General features: G+C 31.3%; 1 protein-coding gene across 2 annotated transcripts in view; it reads right to left on the bottom strand.

The window, feature by feature from the left end:
* Positions 1–22,080, bottom strand: part of LOC145259925 (condensin-2 complex subunit G2-like) — a 157,853-nt gene that overhangs the window by 18,272 nt on the left and 117,501 nt on the right. For both annotated transcript variants that reach the window (XM_080117886.1, XM_080117885.1), the window contains 4 exons: positions 15,307–15,423; positions 13,823–14,005; positions 7,260–7,359; positions 4,299–4,468 (listed from right to left, as the gene is read on the bottom strand). In XM_080117886.1, coding sequence (XP_079974012.1) covers positions 4,299–4,468; positions 7,260–7,359; positions 13,823–14,005; positions 15,307–15,423 — 570 coding nt within the window. The remainder of the gene's footprint in view (positions 1–4,298; positions 4,469–7,259; positions 7,360–13,822; positions 14,006–15,306; positions 15,424–22,080) is intronic.

The following is a 22,080-nucleotide window of genomic DNA, read 5'->3' as shown; positions in this document are numbered from 1 at the left end:
ATAAACTTATACAAGTAGGTAGAAGAGTAACTTAGCTTATCTTCGATAACATTTGTTATATATATATATATATATATATATATTTTTTTTTTTACATCCACTTTTTGTTTTGTTAGCTATTGCAAAAATGCCTTAACATATAAAACTACAATTTATTTTATAAATTACTTAGTTCAGCCCAAATGACTAATATGAAACATTTTCAAACAATCGCCTAAAAATAAAAATCAGCAAGGAAGATAATGCATTTTCAATTGAAGATCATATTTGTTGTCTACTATAACTAAAATGACTTCAATGCATCTTGAAAAAATACAGGTAGGTCCAGCTAGTATACATATATATAAGTAGCTATTAAATTCCAACAAATTATGTTCATTAGTCTAATTAACAGGACCCGTGGAAATTCCATGGTCAACCATTAATGATCTTCCAAATCACATCCTTACATCATTCGTAAACATTACTATCTATGGTAGCACATCTAAGACCGTAAACGGCCAAGTCTCTCTGATTCTCTCTCCTATGATTTTGAGCAAGTGGTACAATGGGGAAAGAGGTGGCTGGTTACTTTTAATGCATCTAAAACCAAGCTTTTATCTTTACATCATCAATGCTCTGATCCCCATCTGGCATCAATTGAAATGAATAGCTCTCGTCTTGGGGAGGCTTCATGTTTTGACAAGCTTCTGGGCTTGACCTTTACTCCTGATCTGAAATGGAACACATACATTAAATCCGTTTCCAAGGCTGCTGGAAAAATGGGGGAATCCTTCTATCGATCCAGTAGATATCTCACTGCTGATGCAATTCTCTATCTATATAAGAGTCAAATACGTCCAGGGATGGAGTACTGTTGCCACATCTGGGCAGGAGCTGTTAGAAAGGACTTATCCTGCCTTGATAGAGTTCAAAATAGACTTTGTAGCCTCGTAGGAGATGTCCTTTTTTCTCCTCTGCAACCTCTTTCTCATAGAAGAGATGTTGCGAGTTTGTCTCTGCTTTATCGTTATTTTCATGGCAAGTGTTCGGCTGAGCTCCAGTCTATGCCCCCCCCCCCCATCGCCAGACTTTCACAAGAAACACTCGTCTAGCAGAAAACACTATCACTAATTTCCCCTACTCTTTATCTGTGCCTAAACCTAAACGTAGATTCCATGAACAAAGCTTCTTTCTTAGAACTGCACGCCTGTGGAATTATCTTCTCTTTTCCCGCTTTCCAACTGACTACAATATGGTTGCCTTCAAGTCCAATATAAACAAGTTTTTGATGAACAGTTCCATATAAGTTAACAAATTTATTGAATTTCCATTATTAACGATTACTATATTGTCCAATTTCTACTGTACATTCTTTAAATCTTATCCTTGAGTGACCTCTTGGCCTTGATAAGTGGGGATGCCTATGTAAAAGAAAAAAAATAAAAATAAAAATAAATTTTTATTTTATGTACTTATATAAAATATTGATGCTTGTTAAGATAGAGTCAATGGATCGATTTTTTTTTAAATATGTCGTTTTAAGCAAAAATAACAGCACTTAGTTGTTATGTCAAAAATAGTAATATATCCAAAAATTATGAAAATTCATTGAGTAGAAAATTATTAATAGTCAAAAATAATTTTTACTGACAACTGGTGAGGAAATTGCGTTTTCTCTGGATTTAAACACCTTGAAGATTGCGAATACAGGGGAACATATTTCTGTTTTCGCCACTTTAATGGCAGACTTTTTTTTTTTTTTTTTTTTACTAAAAACTCAATAACAGTGTTTTATTGGATGAACTTTCCTAATTTTTTGATATATTACTATTTTCAACACGACGATTAAGTAAGTTCTGTTGTTTTTTCTTAAAAACGACATATTTAAAAAATCGATCCGTTGACTATATGTTAACAAGCATCAAAATATCAAAATGGATTTATTATTGTCAAATGAGGCAGCCTCATTTGTGAGGTTCTCATCGGCATGCTTTTTGGAGGGGGGCGGGTTAGATTTCAAAAATTTGTGTCTATATTTTTTCCCTTTCATGGAGGCAAGTAAATAGCTAATATATCCAGCTTTAACTCCGCCCTTCTTAGGCAGATGGATTTGTTACTGGTTGCCTAATTGAGAATAGCACAGATACTACACTTTGATGCTATCCAAAGGCTAGGTATTACAGATAATTTTTTATCAAGACAAAGTTCTATTTATGACGTTATATTCCATTCTGGAACTATTCATGGTTGAAGCAAACACCAGATATTTCTCGATAAGTTTTGGAGATCAGTCACTGTATTTTTTTTTTTTTTTTTTTTTTTTGAAATGAACATTGAAGGTGATAACATACAAAGGCAGAGTAAGTGGTTTTGACCACAGCTGATGGTGACCCAAAGACAGATTCATATATTTCATTAAAAGTCCTAGCAACTTAAAATTAATAATATTGCCTATGAAACCAGTATTAATACTACAAAATACTATGTAATACAATTCTATCCTATAATGCTAATTCTGGCATCACGGAATTTAAATTAACATCTTTCCTGGAACAGTGTGATAATGTTCTCTTGGTATGTAACAGACTTCATGCACTCATTTCACAGTTATCGTTTGAAATTCTTTTTTTTCTCCAGCTTTTTTTTGTTAATTTACTTTTTCACCTGATGATGACGATTTGTCGACGAATCAAAAACATTCATGAAACATATGGAGCATAAATTGATTTTTCTTTTAGCACAAAAAAGATAATTAGAAAATTTGTCAAAAAGACATAATAAAGCAGAAGATCAATGTTAGCTTAAAAAATACTGCCTTAATACACACTATATAAAAAATACTGCCTTAATACATACTATATAAAAAATACTGCCTTAATACACACTATATAAAAAATACTGCCTTAATACACACTATATAAAAAATATTGCCTTAATACACACTATATAAAAAATATTGCCTTAATACACACTATATAAAAAATATTGCCTTAATACACACTATATAAAAAATACTGCCTTAATACACACTATATAAAAAATACTGCCTTAATACACACTATATAAAAAATACTGCCTTAATACACACTATATAAAAAATACTGCCTTAATACACACTATATAAAAAATATTGCCTTAATACACACTATATAAAAAATATTGCCTTAATACACACTATATAAAAAATACTGCCTTAATACACACTATATAAAAAATACTGCCTTAATACACACTATATAAAAAATACTGCCTTAATACACACTATATAAAAAATACTGCCTTAATACACACTATATAAAAAATATTGCCTTAATACACACTATATAAAAAATATTGCCTTAATACACACTATATAAAAAATATTGCCTTAATACACACTATATAAAAAATACTGCCTTAATACACACTATATAAAAAATACTGCCTTAATACAGACCATATAAAAAATACTGCCTTAATACACACTATATAAAATCCACAAACAGACTGTTTCACTCTTTCACACCTCTTTAATGTAATTAACATGCGCACTTGTACAGTTTAATCAAGACATTCAAAAATGAAAATATCGAAAAAGATTATATTGTACATATCCGTTTTGGACTGAAGATCTCCGAAAAAAATTTTCACTTAATTTGATTCAGTAGTTTTTTTTACAGCAGAAAAACACATTTTTTTATGACAGCGCGTTGAAGGTAGCCATCTTTGAATTTTTTTCACACGTCACGGGAAGATAACTCAGTTTAAAGTACCAACATTTCCTACCCATCTTTAATACTAGATTTTTCCTAAAAATCAAACCTTTTGCTCAATATCATAACAGATTTTTTTTACAGCGAAAAAAAAAAAAAAAACAGAAAAAACAACAAAAAAAAAACTACTTGATGAAATTAAGTGAATTTTTTTTTTTTGGAGAACTTCATTCCATAACAGATATGTACAATATAAACTTTTTTTTTTTTAAATATATTTTCACTTTTTAATGTCTTGATTAAACTGTACAAGTACCTTAACATCAATTGGAAATAAAATTCAGTAATTACAGTTTCTGGAGCAGAGCATCAACAATTTCAGACGAGGACAAGAACAAAAAAAAAATTCATTAAAACAATTATTAAATAAAATTAAAAATAATTAAATAAAAGTTTTAAAAAATAATTAGCTAAAATTTGAAAAAAAGAATTAAATAAATTTTTTTTAAATAATTAAAAATTTTACAATAATTAAAAACTTGAAAAAGTAATTAAATAAAAATTTAAAAAATAATTAAATGAATTAAAAAAAATTAAATAGAATTAAAAAAAAAATCCACAAACCTTAGTGAGGGATTCTCCATTATTTTCAGAAAGAGAACATTTTGCCATACTATTCATGATACAGCCAGAAATATTGAGTGCTTGTCGGAGAACCAGCTTCTGTTCTGGAGTTTTATTTGTAAGTTGGACAAGACACTTGAGGATAATCGGAAGCAATTTCACACCCTTGTCTTGTAGAAAATAAAAAATAAAAATAAAACAAACGATATTCTTAAAATATGACCATTCAAGTCAAAGGATTTAATGATTAAAAAACGGTTTCTGAATTTTTGAGATGAAGATTGATTATTTATAGTATTTGGATTCTTTAGACTACTGTTCTCATTTTATGTGTTATTTTCACAACGTTTCGGTCGATGTAACCTCTGGTCTTCTTCAGGTGTATCTTATCAACTTTTGAGAATCTTTTTGTCAAACTTGAGGAAATATCTACGGAAACAGTAATCGATTGCATAAAATAAAATATGCATCAAGTGCGCTTGAAATCAAATCATAACGTAATATTAGGAAAACAAACATTTTACTTGTTTGAAATTTATCACAAATATATTTCGGAGGTAGACTCCATCTTCAGTGTGGTGTTTTGTTTCTTTTTTCCTTTTCTTCTTCCTTGCCATGTTGTAAAGTTGTAAATCATTCTTGACGTTATTCTCGCATTACCTACGCATAGTTCAAACATTTCAAAATACAATCGCCAGATACAACACGCAGCTCTATACAGACGTCTTTCTCCAAATTTACAGAAACAAAACAACACACTGAAGATGGAGTCTACCTCCGAAATATATTTGTGATAAATTTCAAACAAGTAAAATATTTGTTTATTTTTCTAATATTACGTTGTGATTTAGCTTTCAAGCGCACTCGATGCGTATTCTATTTTATTTAAATTAAAACAATGTTTCTATTGAACTCTTATTCTTGACAGTAATCGATTGTATTCTGAATATCGCCTGCACTGATGATTTAGCCTCCAATCTTCAGGAAAGTGTCACTTAGTAATTTATTTATTACGCTACGGGTCCGAGACACTCTTCTGGAGGTTGAAGGTTAAAACTTTTACCCTGTCATGGCTGACAAAAACAGAACCTGCTACTCCAATGGATTAAATAAAGGGTTCCATTCGAAATTCTGTAGATTCCAAAGTTCAACAAAAAGATTCCCTAGTTTGACAAAAAATATCTGATGATTAAAATTTTATTTCAAATTCAAGTTTAACAGACAAAGCCTCTTATGTGTGGATGCATCTAATGAACCACTCGTTTTCACCTCTCTCTCTCCATTTTTTTTTTTTTTAATGGAAATTTCTCCAGACAAGACAAACCCACTTTCATTTCAAGGTCAAAAGCTAGCCATCATGTCTGATAGATAGATTTCAACCAAAAAAACAGCAATTATTTCCAATTTGTCAGAAACATCACTCATAGAATGTGAAGACTAAAGGACAAAATAAGAGAAGTAGGTACGTCCAAGGATGGAATACTGTTGCCACATCTGGGCAGGAGCTGCTAGAAAGGACTTGTCCTGCCTTGATAGAGTTCAAAATAGACTTCGTAGCCTCGTAGGTGATGTCCTTTTCTCCTCCTTGCAACCTCTATCTCACAGAAGAGATGTTGCGAGTTTGTCTCTGATGTATCGTTATTTTCATGGAAAGTGTCCCCCCCTCGCCAAACTTTCACAAGAAACACTCGTCTAGCTGTAAACACTATCAATAATTCCCCCCACTCTTTATCTGTGCCTAAACCTAAACGTAGATTCCATGAACAAAGCTTCTTTCTTAGAACTGCACGCCTGTGGAATTGTCTTCCGTTTTCCTGCTTTCCGGCTGACTACAATATGGTTGTCTTCAAGTCTAACGTAAATAAGTTCTTGATGAGCCGTTCCATATAAGTTATCAAATTTACCAAATTTTCATTACTAATGATTACTATATTGTCCAATTTCTACTGTACACTCTTTAACCCTTATCCTTGAGTGGCCTCTTGGCCTTGATAATGTGGTGATGCCTATGTAAAAAAAAAAAAAGCAAGAGTTATGAGGTTGTCGAAAGTAAATCCAAGATCTACTTTTTAATCTCCTTAATTAACTTTCATTTCATTCAACAGAACTGTTAAATGCTACATCAAACTTAAGTCAGCCAATATGGTATTTAAAATTGTCATTTTGTAGCAAAATAAGAATTCAGAATGCAAGAAAATAGTGGAAGAATACAACACAGAAAAGAGTAAAAGAAACTTACGTCACACTCTGCTAAGGGCAGATAACCCAACCTTGCTTCAGAAGGAAATATTTCACTAATATACAGATACTCGCTGGCTTTGGCAAGTTGATATCATTTTGCAGAATTTGCTATCAAAATATTTGAAACAGTAATCTATAATATAAATCTCACCTGTCTGTTTAAATGTATGTCTGCCTAAAACTTTCCACAGAGGCGACGGATTTTCACAAAATCAGTATTGTTTTGAAGCTCGACCCTTCGGACGACAAATACTGAAAAATTGGCTAAAAACATTAATTTCTTTACCCTCAACTGGGAACTTTTGTACAAGGAGGTGGTCGCCTTTTTTGCAGATATTTTCAAAAGTCATCCCCTCGTTTCGATTGACTAGCCTTAATTTAAACATTCATCACTTCCGTTTGGCGATGGATGCAACGGCAAAGATGTTACAGGTTTGAGCCTACCTACCTACTACCACTTTTATTTTTTTTTTTTGCTCAACACACACCTCCAAACACCCGGGCAATGCCGGGTACCCAGGCTAGTTTAAAATAATGGACATTTCATTCAACGCATTTTTTTGCAAACATGAAACAATTTTTTACACAAATTTATTTATTTTTTAAAAGGACAGTAAAGAAAAGAAATCAATTTCCCCTTCCATTTATTTAGAAATAGCTTGAAACTTATTGAAAATCAAATCAGTCTCAATAAAGAAACATTTGAACATAAATACTAACCCGAATCAATGCACAGTTCAAATAAAATTCCCAACTGGATACAAAATTGCTCATTTATTTCATGCATCAAAAGATATGTATGTACCAAAGTGAACAGGTGCTATATGAAAAAATAAAATAAATGGTTAGCAAATTTTAACAAAAAAAGAATATTAAGAATTAATAAAAATTCATTAGAAAAAAAAAAACAGAGGTACATTTTGCTAGAAAAAAATGTTTATATAAGTGAAGATTTTCGATAAATTAAAAAACATGTTTTCTTACAATTAGAAAATATTAAAAAAAAATTTTTTTTTCCAAATTTTTCAGCAGTAAAATTATGAAAAAAAAAGAAAGGAATAACATTAAAAAAAAAAAATTTTGCAAAAATTCACTAAAACCTTTTAGAGATGGAGTCGTGGAAGATAAATTTTCTTAAAAACGATAACAAGCTAAATTGCAAGGATGCTTACTACAATTGCCTGTGAAAAAACAAAAAATAAATAAAAATCTGTATTTACCTGTGACAGAAGTAAAATATTATATTCTAAAAAATCACCTAACTTGATCAAGCAGTTTTATTTTTAAAAGTAGCATGGATACCAGGCATTGCCCGGGTTGACATGAAGTTCCGATTGAACACACCTAAGGATAATAATCATTTTCATCATGGGCAATAGCGATACACCCACAACAATTTCAAAATAAAAAAAAACTATAAAAAACTGATAAAAACATGTAAATGTAATCGACCCCAAAAAGAAGTATGTGATACCCTCTCCGCTATATATTTCGGCAGAAGGAAAAAAGAGAACTATTCTCTGGATATTGAGCACTTTTTGCTGCCCGTGCATTGAAAAGAACCCCCCCTCCCAAAATAAATAAATAAAAATAAATCAAAACAACTTTTGTTTCAATAAAAATAGCAGTGAGTGCCTGAACGATCACAAAAAAAGTAGCTAAATTGAACCTGAAAAAATAACTTTATAAACATTAACACGTACGTAATATACATTTGTTTTTTTAATTTTTTTTGTAAAGGCACGTTTTCACTGTTTTTTTTCCCCCTGCAAATATAGAAAATTTTCAATTTGCTTTTTTGGGGCGGGGGTTCGATTTGCCTTTTTTTTTGTTTCTAAAAGTGTGGCTTAAGTTTGAATTCAAAGCGGTCAAAGTTTCTGTATAGCCGTTTCAAGTTTATTCACGTTTTTTTTTTTTTGTTTGAATATTTAAAAAAAAAAACATTTTTCTGTCTATCCAGAATTATTTTTTCAAGCTAGAAACTTATTGAGATTACCAAATTATTTTATTTGGTGAAGAGTTTGTTCTTTTTATGTTTTGAAGTTTCTAGGGGGACATAACTATGTCTTTAAAAAAGTCAATGTCGGAAACAATTCCAAATAAATTCAATTAAATATACAATTAAATTGTTATTTAAAGTTTATTAAATAACAATTTTAAATAGAACACTTAAAACAATTCTTTCGCTAGAAACTAGTGTTGGGACGATTCCTAAATTTTTTCTGATTCCAGGAAAATGTTGATTACCGATTCTGATACCAAATACGATTCCGATTCCAGTGTTGTTTTCAAATATACCATTATATAATCGAAAGTTTGTGTAGCAAAAAATTTGGTACAGCGAAAAAGTGGAAATACAATTAAGGGAATTTCGAAAATGATTTGATTTTTTTTGTAAAATTTCTTTCATGGAAGATAAGCCAAAACAAATATTTTAACCATGAATTAAACATGCACCATGAAATTAATAACAATCAATTTCAGGAGTTATTTTATATATTGAAAAATATAAAGAAAAAGGGTGGACATACACGAATGCTAACCCTGTAGCGAAATACGCATTGGCTCCGATGTTGTACGTTGTTCGACTGAGGGAGAAGTTATTTTTATAAGGAAAGAATTTTTGTGTGTGTGACCTAGTTTTTTTTTTATTTTATTTATTTTGGCTTGAAATTTGCACATGATTTTTGTTATTATGATTTTATCTGTTTTTTTTTTGTTTTTTTTTGGATGGATATTTTTTTACCGGAGTTTATAGAATTATTAACAGGAAAATTCGTGAAAGTCAAAATGGAATCCACACTAGTTTTAAATATTATTTTCAAGTTTAATTATGTTTACGGGACTGTAAACCATTCACAAAATTTTGTGGATCCACTTACTGGTGTTTGCATCTACGACATTCCATGGGAGGTACGTACACGCTAAAGCTTTTTGTTTATCGCCGCAAGTGCTAATTTTGACTTTTACCAATTTTCCTTTAAAAAACAATTAGAAACTCTTCAAACATTGGGCGAGGCACTATAACCGTTAAAAAATAAATAATGGTAACATAAGTGCATAAGCACAAAATTTTTTTTGTTTGTTTTGCTTTCATTTGGTTTGTTTGTTAAATCTGGCAAAAAAAAATATACATATATATATAAATAAAAATTGCAAAAGAATACAAAAACAATAAGAAAAAAGTATCGTAAAACTTTAATTAAACTTGAAAATAATATTTTAAAATTTTGATTTTCAACAATTTTCCTGTTAATAATTGCATAACCTCCAGAAAAAAAAAAAATCCATCCAAAAAACAAAACAAAACAAAAACAGATAAAATCATAATAACAAAAATCGGTGAAGTTTAGATAAACAGGTCCCGCAGACGAGCCTCATTCTAACATTTGGAAAATTTAGGTTAACAACTGGTGAAGTAACCCTTTTGAATATAAACAATATTTTTAAATTTAATTTCTTAATTTTACTTAAAAAACAAAATGTAAACATATACAAACAAAATATTTTAGAAAATAATTTCTTAATTTTAAATAAAAATTGATTATAAAGAATTTTAAAAAAAAATAATTATTGAAAAATATTGCAAAATGTTTACATAGCTGGTTCTTTGGGATAATAGAGGCGCCTGAAACCTCCCTTCCAAAACGAAAACAAGCTTTAGTGTTTTTACTATTTTAAAACACATTTTTTTTTTAAAGTTTGATACACAAGTAGTGGCTAGTTAACTTAAACAACAAGTGCGCATGGCGGAAATTTTTCAGGGTTTAAATGTATTGTAATGCTTTTAATGTGATCGAAAAACGTTTTTCAGACGCCATATTACTTCCTATTTACTTACCTCCCCACGAAGGCAGAGTTAGACAAAAGGTCGGTTTTTAATGTAGAGAAGCATTTATTACTAAAAAACGAAATGGTGAAATATAAAAGCAAGTTAAGCTAAAAGTAAAAATAAATTTTTTTTTTTAATTCAAAGAATTAAAGAAAGAAAAAAATTCAAAGAAATTTCGAAACTCATTAAGATAAAGATTACCTTTAATTCTTGTAAATTTTATTAAATATGTTATGAAAAGTTCTATGACATTTTTATCATAAATTTTTGAGAGCATTAATCTCACTTCAAACAAACAATTCAACTTAAAAATATAAGAAAATCGTAATGAAAGAATCGTAAATCTAAGGTATTTTTTAACGATGCGATTCCAATTCCCCGCAAAATACATGATTCTTACGATTAACGATTCTGATTAATCGTCCCACCACTACTAGAAACATTAACTAACATACCGCTATTTAGTAAAATTGATTTTCCTTAATGTAATATGCAAATGAGGTGGCCTCTTAATTGTATATTTTGCAAGAATCATACTATATATAGAAATAAATGAAAGAGTAAAGTAACGGACCTTTTGTATATATTAATGAAATTGTGAAAATTAATCACACCATTGAGTATACTATATATTTACAAAGCCATAATTAACTCATGCATGGAGTATTGTGGGCTCGTACATCTACGACTAGTTTTTCACTATTAGACAGAGTGCAAAAAGAATCTATGATCTAAAAAGTTCCGCACTATTGGTCAAACTCCAACCTCTGTCCCATCACCACAATGTTGCATCCGTGACTGTTTTACACATACTTTTAAGGAGTTTGCTTTGAGGAACTCATTGCACTTGTGCCCCGTTCACATGCATACTCCCTACTAATCTAACAAGCAGCAAAATCCCACACCTTCACTGTTGAGGCTGCTAGATGTTGGAAAGCCTTCTATTTCAATAGTTCTTCCCTCGGACTGCTAGACTTTAAATTGCTTCCGTTTTCAGCTTCCTTGACTGTACTAACCTCCAGAAGTCCAAATGGAATGTAAAACCAGAAATCTTGCTGTTCAACTCCCTACAATCCTCTATTATCCCAATAGTAGGCCCTTATTTTGTGTTTGAATTATGTTCAGTTATCTCCCTTGTTTCATGAAACTATGAAATTACGAGAAAGTCGCTCCTCAGTCATAAAATTCAATTTCCTTATTTAAAAAAGAAAAATACTTCATTAATTTACATGATTTCCGAAATACGATATTTTCTTTCCATCACAGGTACTCCCACAACATACGGATTTTTCTTTTTGTTTTTTTTTTTTAATATAGGGGAAATTCTGGGCAAGCACTAAAAAATAAATCTGCTGAAAAGTGGATAACTTACATTCCTGAACTACCTATAGAAGAATGAGATTGGGATAAATATTAAATAAGAATGAGATTGGGATAAATATTAAATAAGAATGAGATTGGGATAAATATTAAATAAGAATGAGATTGGGATAAATATTAAATAAGAATGAGATTGGGATAAATATTAAATAAGAATGAGATTGGGATAAATATTAAATAAGAATGAGATTGAGATAAATATTAAATAAGAATGAGATTGGCATAAATATTAAATAAGAATGAGATTGGGATAAATATTAAATAAGAATGAGATTGGCATAAATATTAAATAAGAATGAGATTGAGATAAATATTAAATAAGAATGAGATTGGGATAAATATTAAATAAGAATGAGATTGGGATAAATATTAAATAAGAATGAGATCGAGATAAATATTAAATAAGAATGAGATTGGGATAAATATTAAATAAGAATGAGATTGGGATAAATATTAAATAAGAATGAGATTGAGATAAATATTAAATAAGAATGAGATTGGCATAAATATTAAATAAGAATGAGATTGGCATAAATATTAAATAAGAATGAGATTGGGATAAATATTAAATAAGAATGAGATTGGGATAAATATTAAATAAGAATGAGATTGGCATAAATATTAAATAAGAATGAGATTGGGATAAATATTAAATAAGAATGAGATTGGCATAAATATTAAATAAGAATGAGATTGGGATAAATATTAAATAAGAATGAGATTGGCATAAATATTAAATAAGAATGAGATTGGGATAAATATTAAATAAGAATGAGATTGGCATAAATATTAAATAAGAATGAGATTGGGATAAATATTAAATAAGAATGAGATTGGCATAAATATTAAATAAGAATGAGATTGGGATAAATATTAAATAAGAATGAGATTGGGATAAATATTAAATAAGAATGAGATTGGGATAAATATTAAATAAGAATGAGATTGGGATAAATATTAAATAAGAATGAGATTGGGATAAATATTAAATAAGAATGAGATTGAGATAAATATTAAATAAGAATGAGATTGGCATAAATATTAAATAAGAATGAGATTGGGATAAATATTAAATAAGAATGAGATTGGCATAAATATTAAATAAGAATGAGATTGAGATAAATATTAAATAAGAATGAGATTGGGATAAATATTAAATAAGAATGAGATTGGGATAAATATTAAATAAGAATGAGATTGAGATAAATATTAAATAAGAATGAGATTGGGATAAATATTAAATAAGAATGAGATTGGCATAAATATTAAATAAGAATGAGATTGGGATAAATATTAAATAAGAATGAGATTGGGATAAATATTAAATAAGAATGAGATTGGCATAAATATTAAATAAGAATGAGATTGGGATAAATATTAAATAAGAATGAGATTGGGATAAATATTAAATAAGAATGAGATTGGGATAAATATTAAATAAGAATGAGATTGGGATAAATATTAAATAAGAATGAGATTGGGATAAATATTAAATAAGAATGAGATTGGGATAAATATTAAATAAGAATGAGATTGGGATAAATATTAAATAAGAATGAGATTGGGATAAATATTAAATAAGAATGAGATTGGGATAAATATTAAATAAGAATGAGATTGGGATAAATATTAAATAAGAATGAGATTGGGATAAATATTAAATAAGAATGAGATTGGGATAAATATTAAATAAGAATGAGATTGGGATAAATATTAAATAAGAATGAGATTGGGATAAATATTAAATAAGAATGAGATTGGGATAAATATTAAATAAGAATGAGATTGGCATAAATATTAAATAAGAATGAGATTGGGATAAATATTAAATAAGAATGAGATTGGGATAAATATTAAATAAGAATGAGATTGGGATAAATATTAAATAAGAATGAGATTGGAATAAATATTAAAAATTATCTTAAGACTAGAAGGCACACATGCTACACTTTTATCTGAAGGTCAAAAGTCGTGATTTCAATCAAATTAAAGTTTGTTTGTTTTTTGTGTGTGGTGGTATTTAGTCATTTTCTAGATAAGAAGAATACAATATAACGCAAGCGCTACTTACTTGTAATAAATCGCAAGCTAAGTCGATGGTCTTCATGTTGTCATGTGATGCATTCCTTTTTCGTATAGATCTCGAAAGGTTTTGTTTGTTTTCTAGGACATTCATAACTTTTTTCTTTGCCCAAGATAAAAACTGGTAAATCATTTGGTGTAGATCAACAATATCTTTATCTTGAGATTCGGCCTGAAACAAAATCAAACAAATTTCAGGTGAGTGAGTTAGCTAGTACATATTTTAGCAGGTCATGGCATGTCAGAACAGGAAATATTAGAGACTAGCAGGGAGGGGTGGAAATATTAGAGACTAGCAGGGAGGGGTGGAGGTGCACGTAAAAAAAAAAAAAAAAGACTTGTGCTGGACGCAAACTCGCATAACTATAGTTAGTAACCGAACGCTCTTATCAATGTGTCCACGATTACACAGATGTTATAATTTCGCAAATTTAGCTATTTAAAACGAAAGAACGTATCAACAATTCACGTGTGCGCTGCTTGCAAATCATGTCAGAAGCCAGGTTTTTATCTGACCTCCTTCAAACAAAACAATATTTCTACACAAAATAATGCACGCTTTTTTCCAATTCTTTTATATTTATTTTCTATAAAAAGTACAACTTTTTTTATTAAAAAATTGGCACAAGGTTGAAAAGTGGGGGAAAACTGTCATGATGGACTAATGCTAACTAGGCTAATCTAGTTAGTTCTTTCTCTTACCAAAATACCACATTTATACCTATACATCCGTTTTTAATCACCATAAATCGTACCATGGCCAATCTACTTAAAATTCATATTTTCAATAATATGTAATTCGGGTGAATGGGATAAATATTTTATTTACAAGATTAACATAAAATAGAGAATGAAAAAAATTGGTCTTAGTAAAAAGAGCCCTTATTAGTAAACCATGGCATTTACACCGATTTTTTAGTCAAAAGGGTGATGTGGGCGTTCGAGCCCACATCGCCCAAAGTTAATAAAGCGTTTGAGCCACATCAAATAGTCTGAGACAAGGACGGAGCATCCTTGGGACAAACCTTGTGCAAATCTTCCGCATCTTCAGTTTCTCACAAATAAGTGTATGTACAGTTCCCACACTGACATCAAACTGTGCACTTATTACCTCTATAGACACATGACGGTTCTTATCTATAAAATTCTTTATTTGGCCAATCAACTCTGGTGTTTTGACTTCCTTACTCCTCCCACACCTTTCATTATCTTGCAAAATTTCTGAAAAGGTGACTCACATTTCTGGCAAATCAAGTGATATGTTGCCTAATTGGGGATTTTTTTTTTTTAATTTTAACTAATGTTACTTTAATTGAGAAAATTAACATTGGAGATGTTCAAATAAGCACAACAGATTATAAAAAAAAAAAAAAAAAAAAAAAAAATTTTGTCATGTATAGTTTTGCCACAAGGTTACAAATTAGATGCATGATGGAAGAGTGTTTTTGACATACAAGTAAAGAACATCCTTACCTCTGTGTAAATGAGCAAGTTAAGACGGATGTAAAGGAAATAAGCATCCAATAAAAATTTGTCATCAGTAAATTCAGGAGTTTGGTTAGCAGTATCAAAACGATGTTCAAGAAGTTTCTAGAAAAAAAGTGAATTCATTAAAAAAAGTAACTTTTATAACAATACATTTCACACTTCAAGCAAATGTTCACAGTTCAATGTCTGCAAGAAAAAAGCATAAAAAAATTTTGTTGCTTGTTTACAATTACTACGGAAAATAGCAATATATCAAAAAATTATGAAATTTGACTAAGTAAATATTTTTTTTATGTAAAAGTAAAATTTTTTTTTAGTAATTGTATATTTCCCTATTTTCTTCATACTGATAGTCAGAATATGGTCCAAAACAGGGGAAATTGAATTACGAGGTGCCTTCAATAAGTTTCCAGACTTTTTTGTACAAGCATTTAAAATTGTCGCAAACTCTTGAAAATTCAGAATATTATTGCTATACATCTTATGAGATGACTGACCAATTTTTATTATTTCTGGTTCAATAAACAGCTACAGCAGGAATTGGAATACACTCTACTAAAGCCTGATTGTTACAGCTGGTGAATTTCAAAAATGCAATCTGGATGTGAGGATACTTTAAAAGAATGATATGTCATAAAATTCTGTTTTAAACTTGGAAAAAATGACACAGCAACGTATGGAATGCTTCAGACTGCTTTTGAACCATCTTGATAAAGTGAGCATCTGTTTTTGAGTGGCATAAGAGATTTAAGGAAGGCAGGGAGTCTGTGAGTGATGATGAGAGGTGTGGGAGGAGTAAGGAAATCAGAACACCAGACATGATTGGCCAAATAAAGAATTTCATGGATAAGGACCGTCGTGTGGCTATAGTGACAATAAGGTGCATTTTGATGCCAGTGTGGGAACTGTACACACAATTATTCATTAGGAAATGAACTGAAGATGCAGAGATTTGTGCAATGTTTGTCCAAGGGTGCTCCCTGCTTGTTACAGACTATTTGACCCTCTGTGACTTTTCGTTATTCCCTAAGCTCAAGGAAAACCTTAGAGACTGTTGTTATGAGCCAACTGAGGAGATGAAAGAGGCTGTGACGAGGGTCATTGACATGCTCACACAAGAGGACTTCTATGGGGCCTTCCAGAAGTTGTTGCAACAGTACAAGTGCATTGCAGCTGGAGGAGATTACTTTTAAGGGGACTAGAATTTTATGTGTATAATATCAATAAAAGTACCCATATGAAAAAAGTCTGGAAACTTACTGAAGGCCCTTCGTATCCCCTTTGTTTTTTCAAAGTTCACACAATGTTAATGTCGGCCATTGATTCTTGCCATAATATTTGCATAAATTTAACTAATAGCAAATGTTCTACATTATCAAATTTCATAATTTTTGGATATATTGTTATTTCTATGACAATTGTTTTTAGGCCCTCGGCCCAGTGTGAAAATTCTTACTTTTAATGAGATGTAAAAAAGGTGGGCATGATTTTTGGATATAATATGTATAAAATCATAAGATGGAAAAAAATTTCACAAGCAAGATTTTGGTGCATTAATAAATAATTTTAATTTTAATGCATAAAAAAATGCTAACTCTTAAGTTGTCTTCGTACAAAAAAGTAGCCAATCGGAATACTTCTTCTATTCGCTCCTTACAATCAACCAATCACAATCATCGTAACATGTGTCAAAAATTCAATATGGCTGCCTCCAGTGAAGAAGAAATGCTTGCAAACAAAGACAAAAACGAGTGCATTAAGTGCATATTTCCGACTAAACATGAAATGTTAGATTTTTTTCAGTGAAGACATGGACGCGCTTTTTAGAATATGTTAAAAAATGGAGAGTTTTACATGGACCACAAGCAGAAATTGTGAAAAACTTGAGCTGTGATTTAACGGCAATACCTCCTCGTGTTGGGTTTCACCAAACTTGTTATGCACGTTTCACGGATTACCAGAAAATTGGAAGAATTAAGAAAAAACTAGAAAAGAAAACTGATAACGTTTTCGAAGGTAAGTTTAAGTTTTTAATAATTTGGATTTTTATTGATACACATTTTTAAAGAGATGATTTTTTCTTATACGCCCCTCTACTCTTTTAGGAAAGCACAAGCACGTGTGAAGTGAACACCATGAAAAACTTGATGGTAGGAAAAAATATATCTTCTGTTTCAAACAAACAATTGAAACTGTACATAAAAGTTGGCATCTGTTTTGGAAAATCTCTCTTGTAAAGAAAACAATTTATTTGTCTCCCCACGAGGACATAGATACAAGATTTGGTTTTAATGTGGGTAAAATTGAATTCATCAAAAAAGGCACTCTGGATTGGAACAAAAATTAAAATTGCCTCAGTTTAGAAAGATTTCTACTTCACAGACTTGGAACAGAAAAGATTACCTGTATTATCAGAACAAATGCTATACTTTGCTCTTAGCAAAAGGTTGTTACTATTTCGCAGTTTTCGTTTTGGACTATACAAAAATATATTAACCTTTTAATGAAATTGTCTGGATTTATGAAATAATGATTGGATATTTTTAATTTGAATTTTTCCATATACTTTGTTATTTCAAATGCATATTAAACTCATGAATATATGTATTTTTACAGGGTCCCCATCTCAAGAAAACATTGGTGCAACTACTGCCGAAAAAGATGAACCACCAGCTAAAAAAAGACGTGTTCTTCGTTCCGATTTTGATCGACCATCTTTACCAGCTAGATCAAAGCATATTTTGCCAGATGTCTGTATACTATGTCAAAAAGTAAAAACTATAATGTGCAAAGGATCTGATAAAAAAAACAGGGAAAAACTTGTAAGATGTTCAACAGTAGAAGCTGCTAATTTAAAACGAGCTGCAGAAGAAAATGGAAATGAATCAGTCCTCATGCAAATAAGAAATGAAGATTGTGTGGCAATCGAAGTGAAATACCATAACTCCTGTTACCGTGACTTCACTCGAACCAACTAAAACCGAACAGGCTGAGCAAACTTGATTTGCTAAAGCATTTGAGATCTTTGCCAAATTAGTCCAAACACGAATTATTGAAAACAAGGAAATCATGAGACTTAAAAAATTGAAAGACTTGTTTGTCAAACAGATTAAAGAAACACATGGAGTTAATGCGGATTTATATAAAACGGGATATTTAAAACAAAGGTTAATTAAAAAATTGAAAGACTTGTTTGTCAAACAGATTAAAGAAACACATGGAGTTAATGAGGATTTATATAAAACGGGATATTTAAAACAAAGGTTAATTAAAAAATTCCCTCAACTATGCTTCATCACCCCTAAAATGAGATCACGAGGTGACATCGTGTATGTAAATGACATTACAGTGTTTTCTCTTGTAGAGAAAAAACAGTACTCCATGAGGAAACACGTACCACAACTACAAGTGAAACAGAATCGTCAGAAAATGACACAAACCAACAAACAAGGCATGTACACTCAGATTCAAATCCTCTATATAACTTGTATGGATCTGAGAAACATTATTAGACAAGTAAAACCTCCTTCGTTATGGCCACCAACAGCAGAAACATTAAATTTGCAGGAGGCTGAAAAGATGGTACCTCATATTTTATTTAACTTGCATGGATAGTTGGGGCATCTGAAGATCTGTGCACAGAAAAAATAGTGGACATATTTGCATCTGTCCACAGAAAGATTTTGTCTATTGCACAAGACATTATATTTTTGGCTTCTAACGGGCGTACATTAATGCCAAAACATTTATCACTTGGTATGGCTGTATGCCATCTGTCTGGATCTGCCCAAGTAATTGGTTTATTAAATAATTTGGGACATTGCGTTTCTCATTCGGTTGTTTTAAATCATGATACAGCACTTGCTGAACTTGAAATCAATCGTGGAGAAAATTCTATTCCATCCACCATTCAGGCAGGTATTCCAACAACTTTGGTCTGGGAAAATAATGATTTTGGTGAGGAAACTTTATCTGGACATGAAACAACGCACAACACAAATGGGATAATTATACAAAATGATATATCAGTCAAACCATGTGTGCCTAATATTGTAGTAGAAAGACTCAAGAGAAAATGGAAAAGAACATTGGAACCACCAGAAGTAAATTTGGCTACATACACTGGAGGAAGGAAGGATGACCCACTACCATTTGCTGAACATGTTTTACTTCATTCGGATCATGTATTTTCTCTGAAAAATTCTCTAAAACTTGATATAGCATACTATATTACAAAATTCAGCAGTGAAAATATATTACCATCTTGAACTGGATTTAACCAACTCCTGTGCAAAAAGGAGGTTCCATCAAAATTGATCACAGGTTATTTACCTGTAATTGATGTTAGTCCCACAGAAATGGATACAATCCTTACAATTCTACAAAAAAAGCATTGACATTGCAGATTAACTCAAGTTAGAGTCTCTCGTTATTGTAATGGATCAAGCAATCTATTCAAAGGTGCAGTTGATCAGATGGAGAAATCCATATTTCATGAAGAGATTAGTGATTCGACTTGGTGCTTTTCATACAGTAATGTCCTTTCTTGGTTGTTTGGGAAAGCATTTTCGCGATGGCGGGCTTCAAGATATTCTAATAGAATCAGAAGTTGTTGCTGTAGGCTCAATAAATGGAGTTTTTACAGGTAGACACTACAACAGAGCAGTTAGAGCCCATAAATTAGTGGCTGAAGCAATGCAGCATATGCGTCTGACAAGCTATGTAGAAAGCATTTCTGAAGAAAAGGAAGAAAAAGTGAAAGATTTAATGACATCCTTGTCGCAATCATTCCCAGGACCTCAGTATGAAGAAATTCTCAATGAAGAACATTTTCAAAATTTTCTGTCATCATATGAAGAATTTATACAGGTTGGCAACAAAAAGCAAACTTTTGCATTCTGGAGTTCCTATATTGATATTGTAGAAATTCTACTTTTCCTTAGAGGTATCCGAGAGTCAATCTAGGAACTTCACTTGGCAAGTGTTAGACAGATGCTACCTTGGGTGTTTGCATATGACCATGTAAACTACAGTAGATTCCTTCCAGTTTACTGGTTAGAAATGTCTAATCTCACTAATACTCATCCAGTGATATATACACAATGCATAGGAGGAGATTTTGCTGTTCAAAGAAGCTCAAATGCCTTTGCTAAAATTCCTTGTGACCAAACCATTGAACAGACTGCTAATCGTGATTCCAAAATAAAAGGTGGTATGACAGGCTTCAGCACTAACAAGAGAGCTGTCAACAGATGGATATGGTCCCATCATGTGAGAGGGTCTATTACCCGTGAATGTGAAACCATGGCTGGCAAAGGAGAACGAAGTAGAATGCGATCAGATCTCTTACATAGTCGGATGAAACATGATAGGTTTGCTATTGTAAAGATAACGGACACAATAAACAGCATGTTTAATCCATTTGAGTATGAACCAGCTGAGTTGATCCATATTGCATCAGGATTAGTTGTGACACAAGATGTTCAAAATGATCTACAATTTGCTAAAGCAAGGGGCAAATCAGAATTTGAAAATTTCTGTGGGCAGCATCTACAAACGGGAGAAGTTGATTTTTTTGCCCTGATGAAAAGAATGAATTTGTAGACATTCTCCAGTATGTCTAAAAAATCAAAGCATCATGTCCACAGAAAAGATATAACTTTGGAAGCAGATAGAAATCTCCTAGCAAGATTGGTTGTGATTGGTAGAATCAGGAACATTAATCTCCAAGAATTACTATCATATTCCTTAGGTCCACTACGATTGTCCCTTGCAAATTCACATGGATCGCTGGTTAAAACTAATAAAGCAAACTTGCTTCATGCTTTAGAAAGCCATGCAAACAATCTTATTGTTGAGAAGGTGGCAAAAAAACAGTTTTGGTAAGTAGTTAGGATCGAACCCGAAGCCTTGAGGCAAAAATGGAAAATAAAGTGTGCAAAAAACCTGACACGTTACCCGCTCGGCCAGCAATAACTGAAACACGTTTGAATTTATTTAAGTATTAAAAACAGAATTGACATGTGCCCGCAATAAAAGTTAACTCCGCTTCTTCTTTTTGACCTCATTAATGAGGTCAAATAGAAGTAGCAGAGTAAACTTTTACTGCGGGGCAGCTTTTCGGTTTGTTTACCCAACTTTGGCTGGTTGTTTCCCTAAGATGTTGGGGAGGGGGAAACCAGCTCCCCATAAAAAGGAGATTATCCAGATTGAATAGCAATTGTCTGATATAAGGAGTTTGACCCCACATTGATCAAAGCTGATTGCTACTGGACGTTCCCCCGGTGCGATTGCCGGAAACAATTCTTAGCTTTGAATTAGTTTCGGTTTTATACAAAAAAGCTGAACGAACACAAGACGGGCTGAAATAGCAAGAATTTTGAAAAAATCGACGTAAATAAATCTAGACACGACCTGCATTCCCAAATCCTAGATATTATTATCTTGGGGGTATATAAACACTTCTAAGCGATAGTACCCCCCCCCCCCGGACCGCTGGCGAAAAAAGCCTTTTCGAGACATACAAAAATGAGCGCGCCGAATTTGCCTTTTATAGCTTTTAAGAAATTAATGTGAAATCGTCAGCAAGCCTGATCTTGCAAGTTTTAATTATTGTGGAGTTATCTACCTTTGTTTTCTTTTCAAGATGGCTGTGCAAGACAGCCCTTATTTCTTTACTCAAAAGATTTGATTTTCTTATTTAAAAATAAAACTATTTAATCAATTTATGTGCTTTTTATATGTCATTTTCATTCCGTC

Source organism: Euprymna scolopes, chromosome 35 (genome assembly GCF_053919585.1).
Source record: "Euprymna scolopes isolate OS-2025 chromosome 35, ASM5391958v1, whole genome shotgun sequence".
Classification (NCBI taxonomy): Eukaryota; Metazoa; Mollusca; class Cephalopoda; order Sepiida; family Sepiolidae; genus Euprymna; species Euprymna scolopes.
This window is presented reverse-complemented; position numbering and strand designations above follow the sequence as displayed.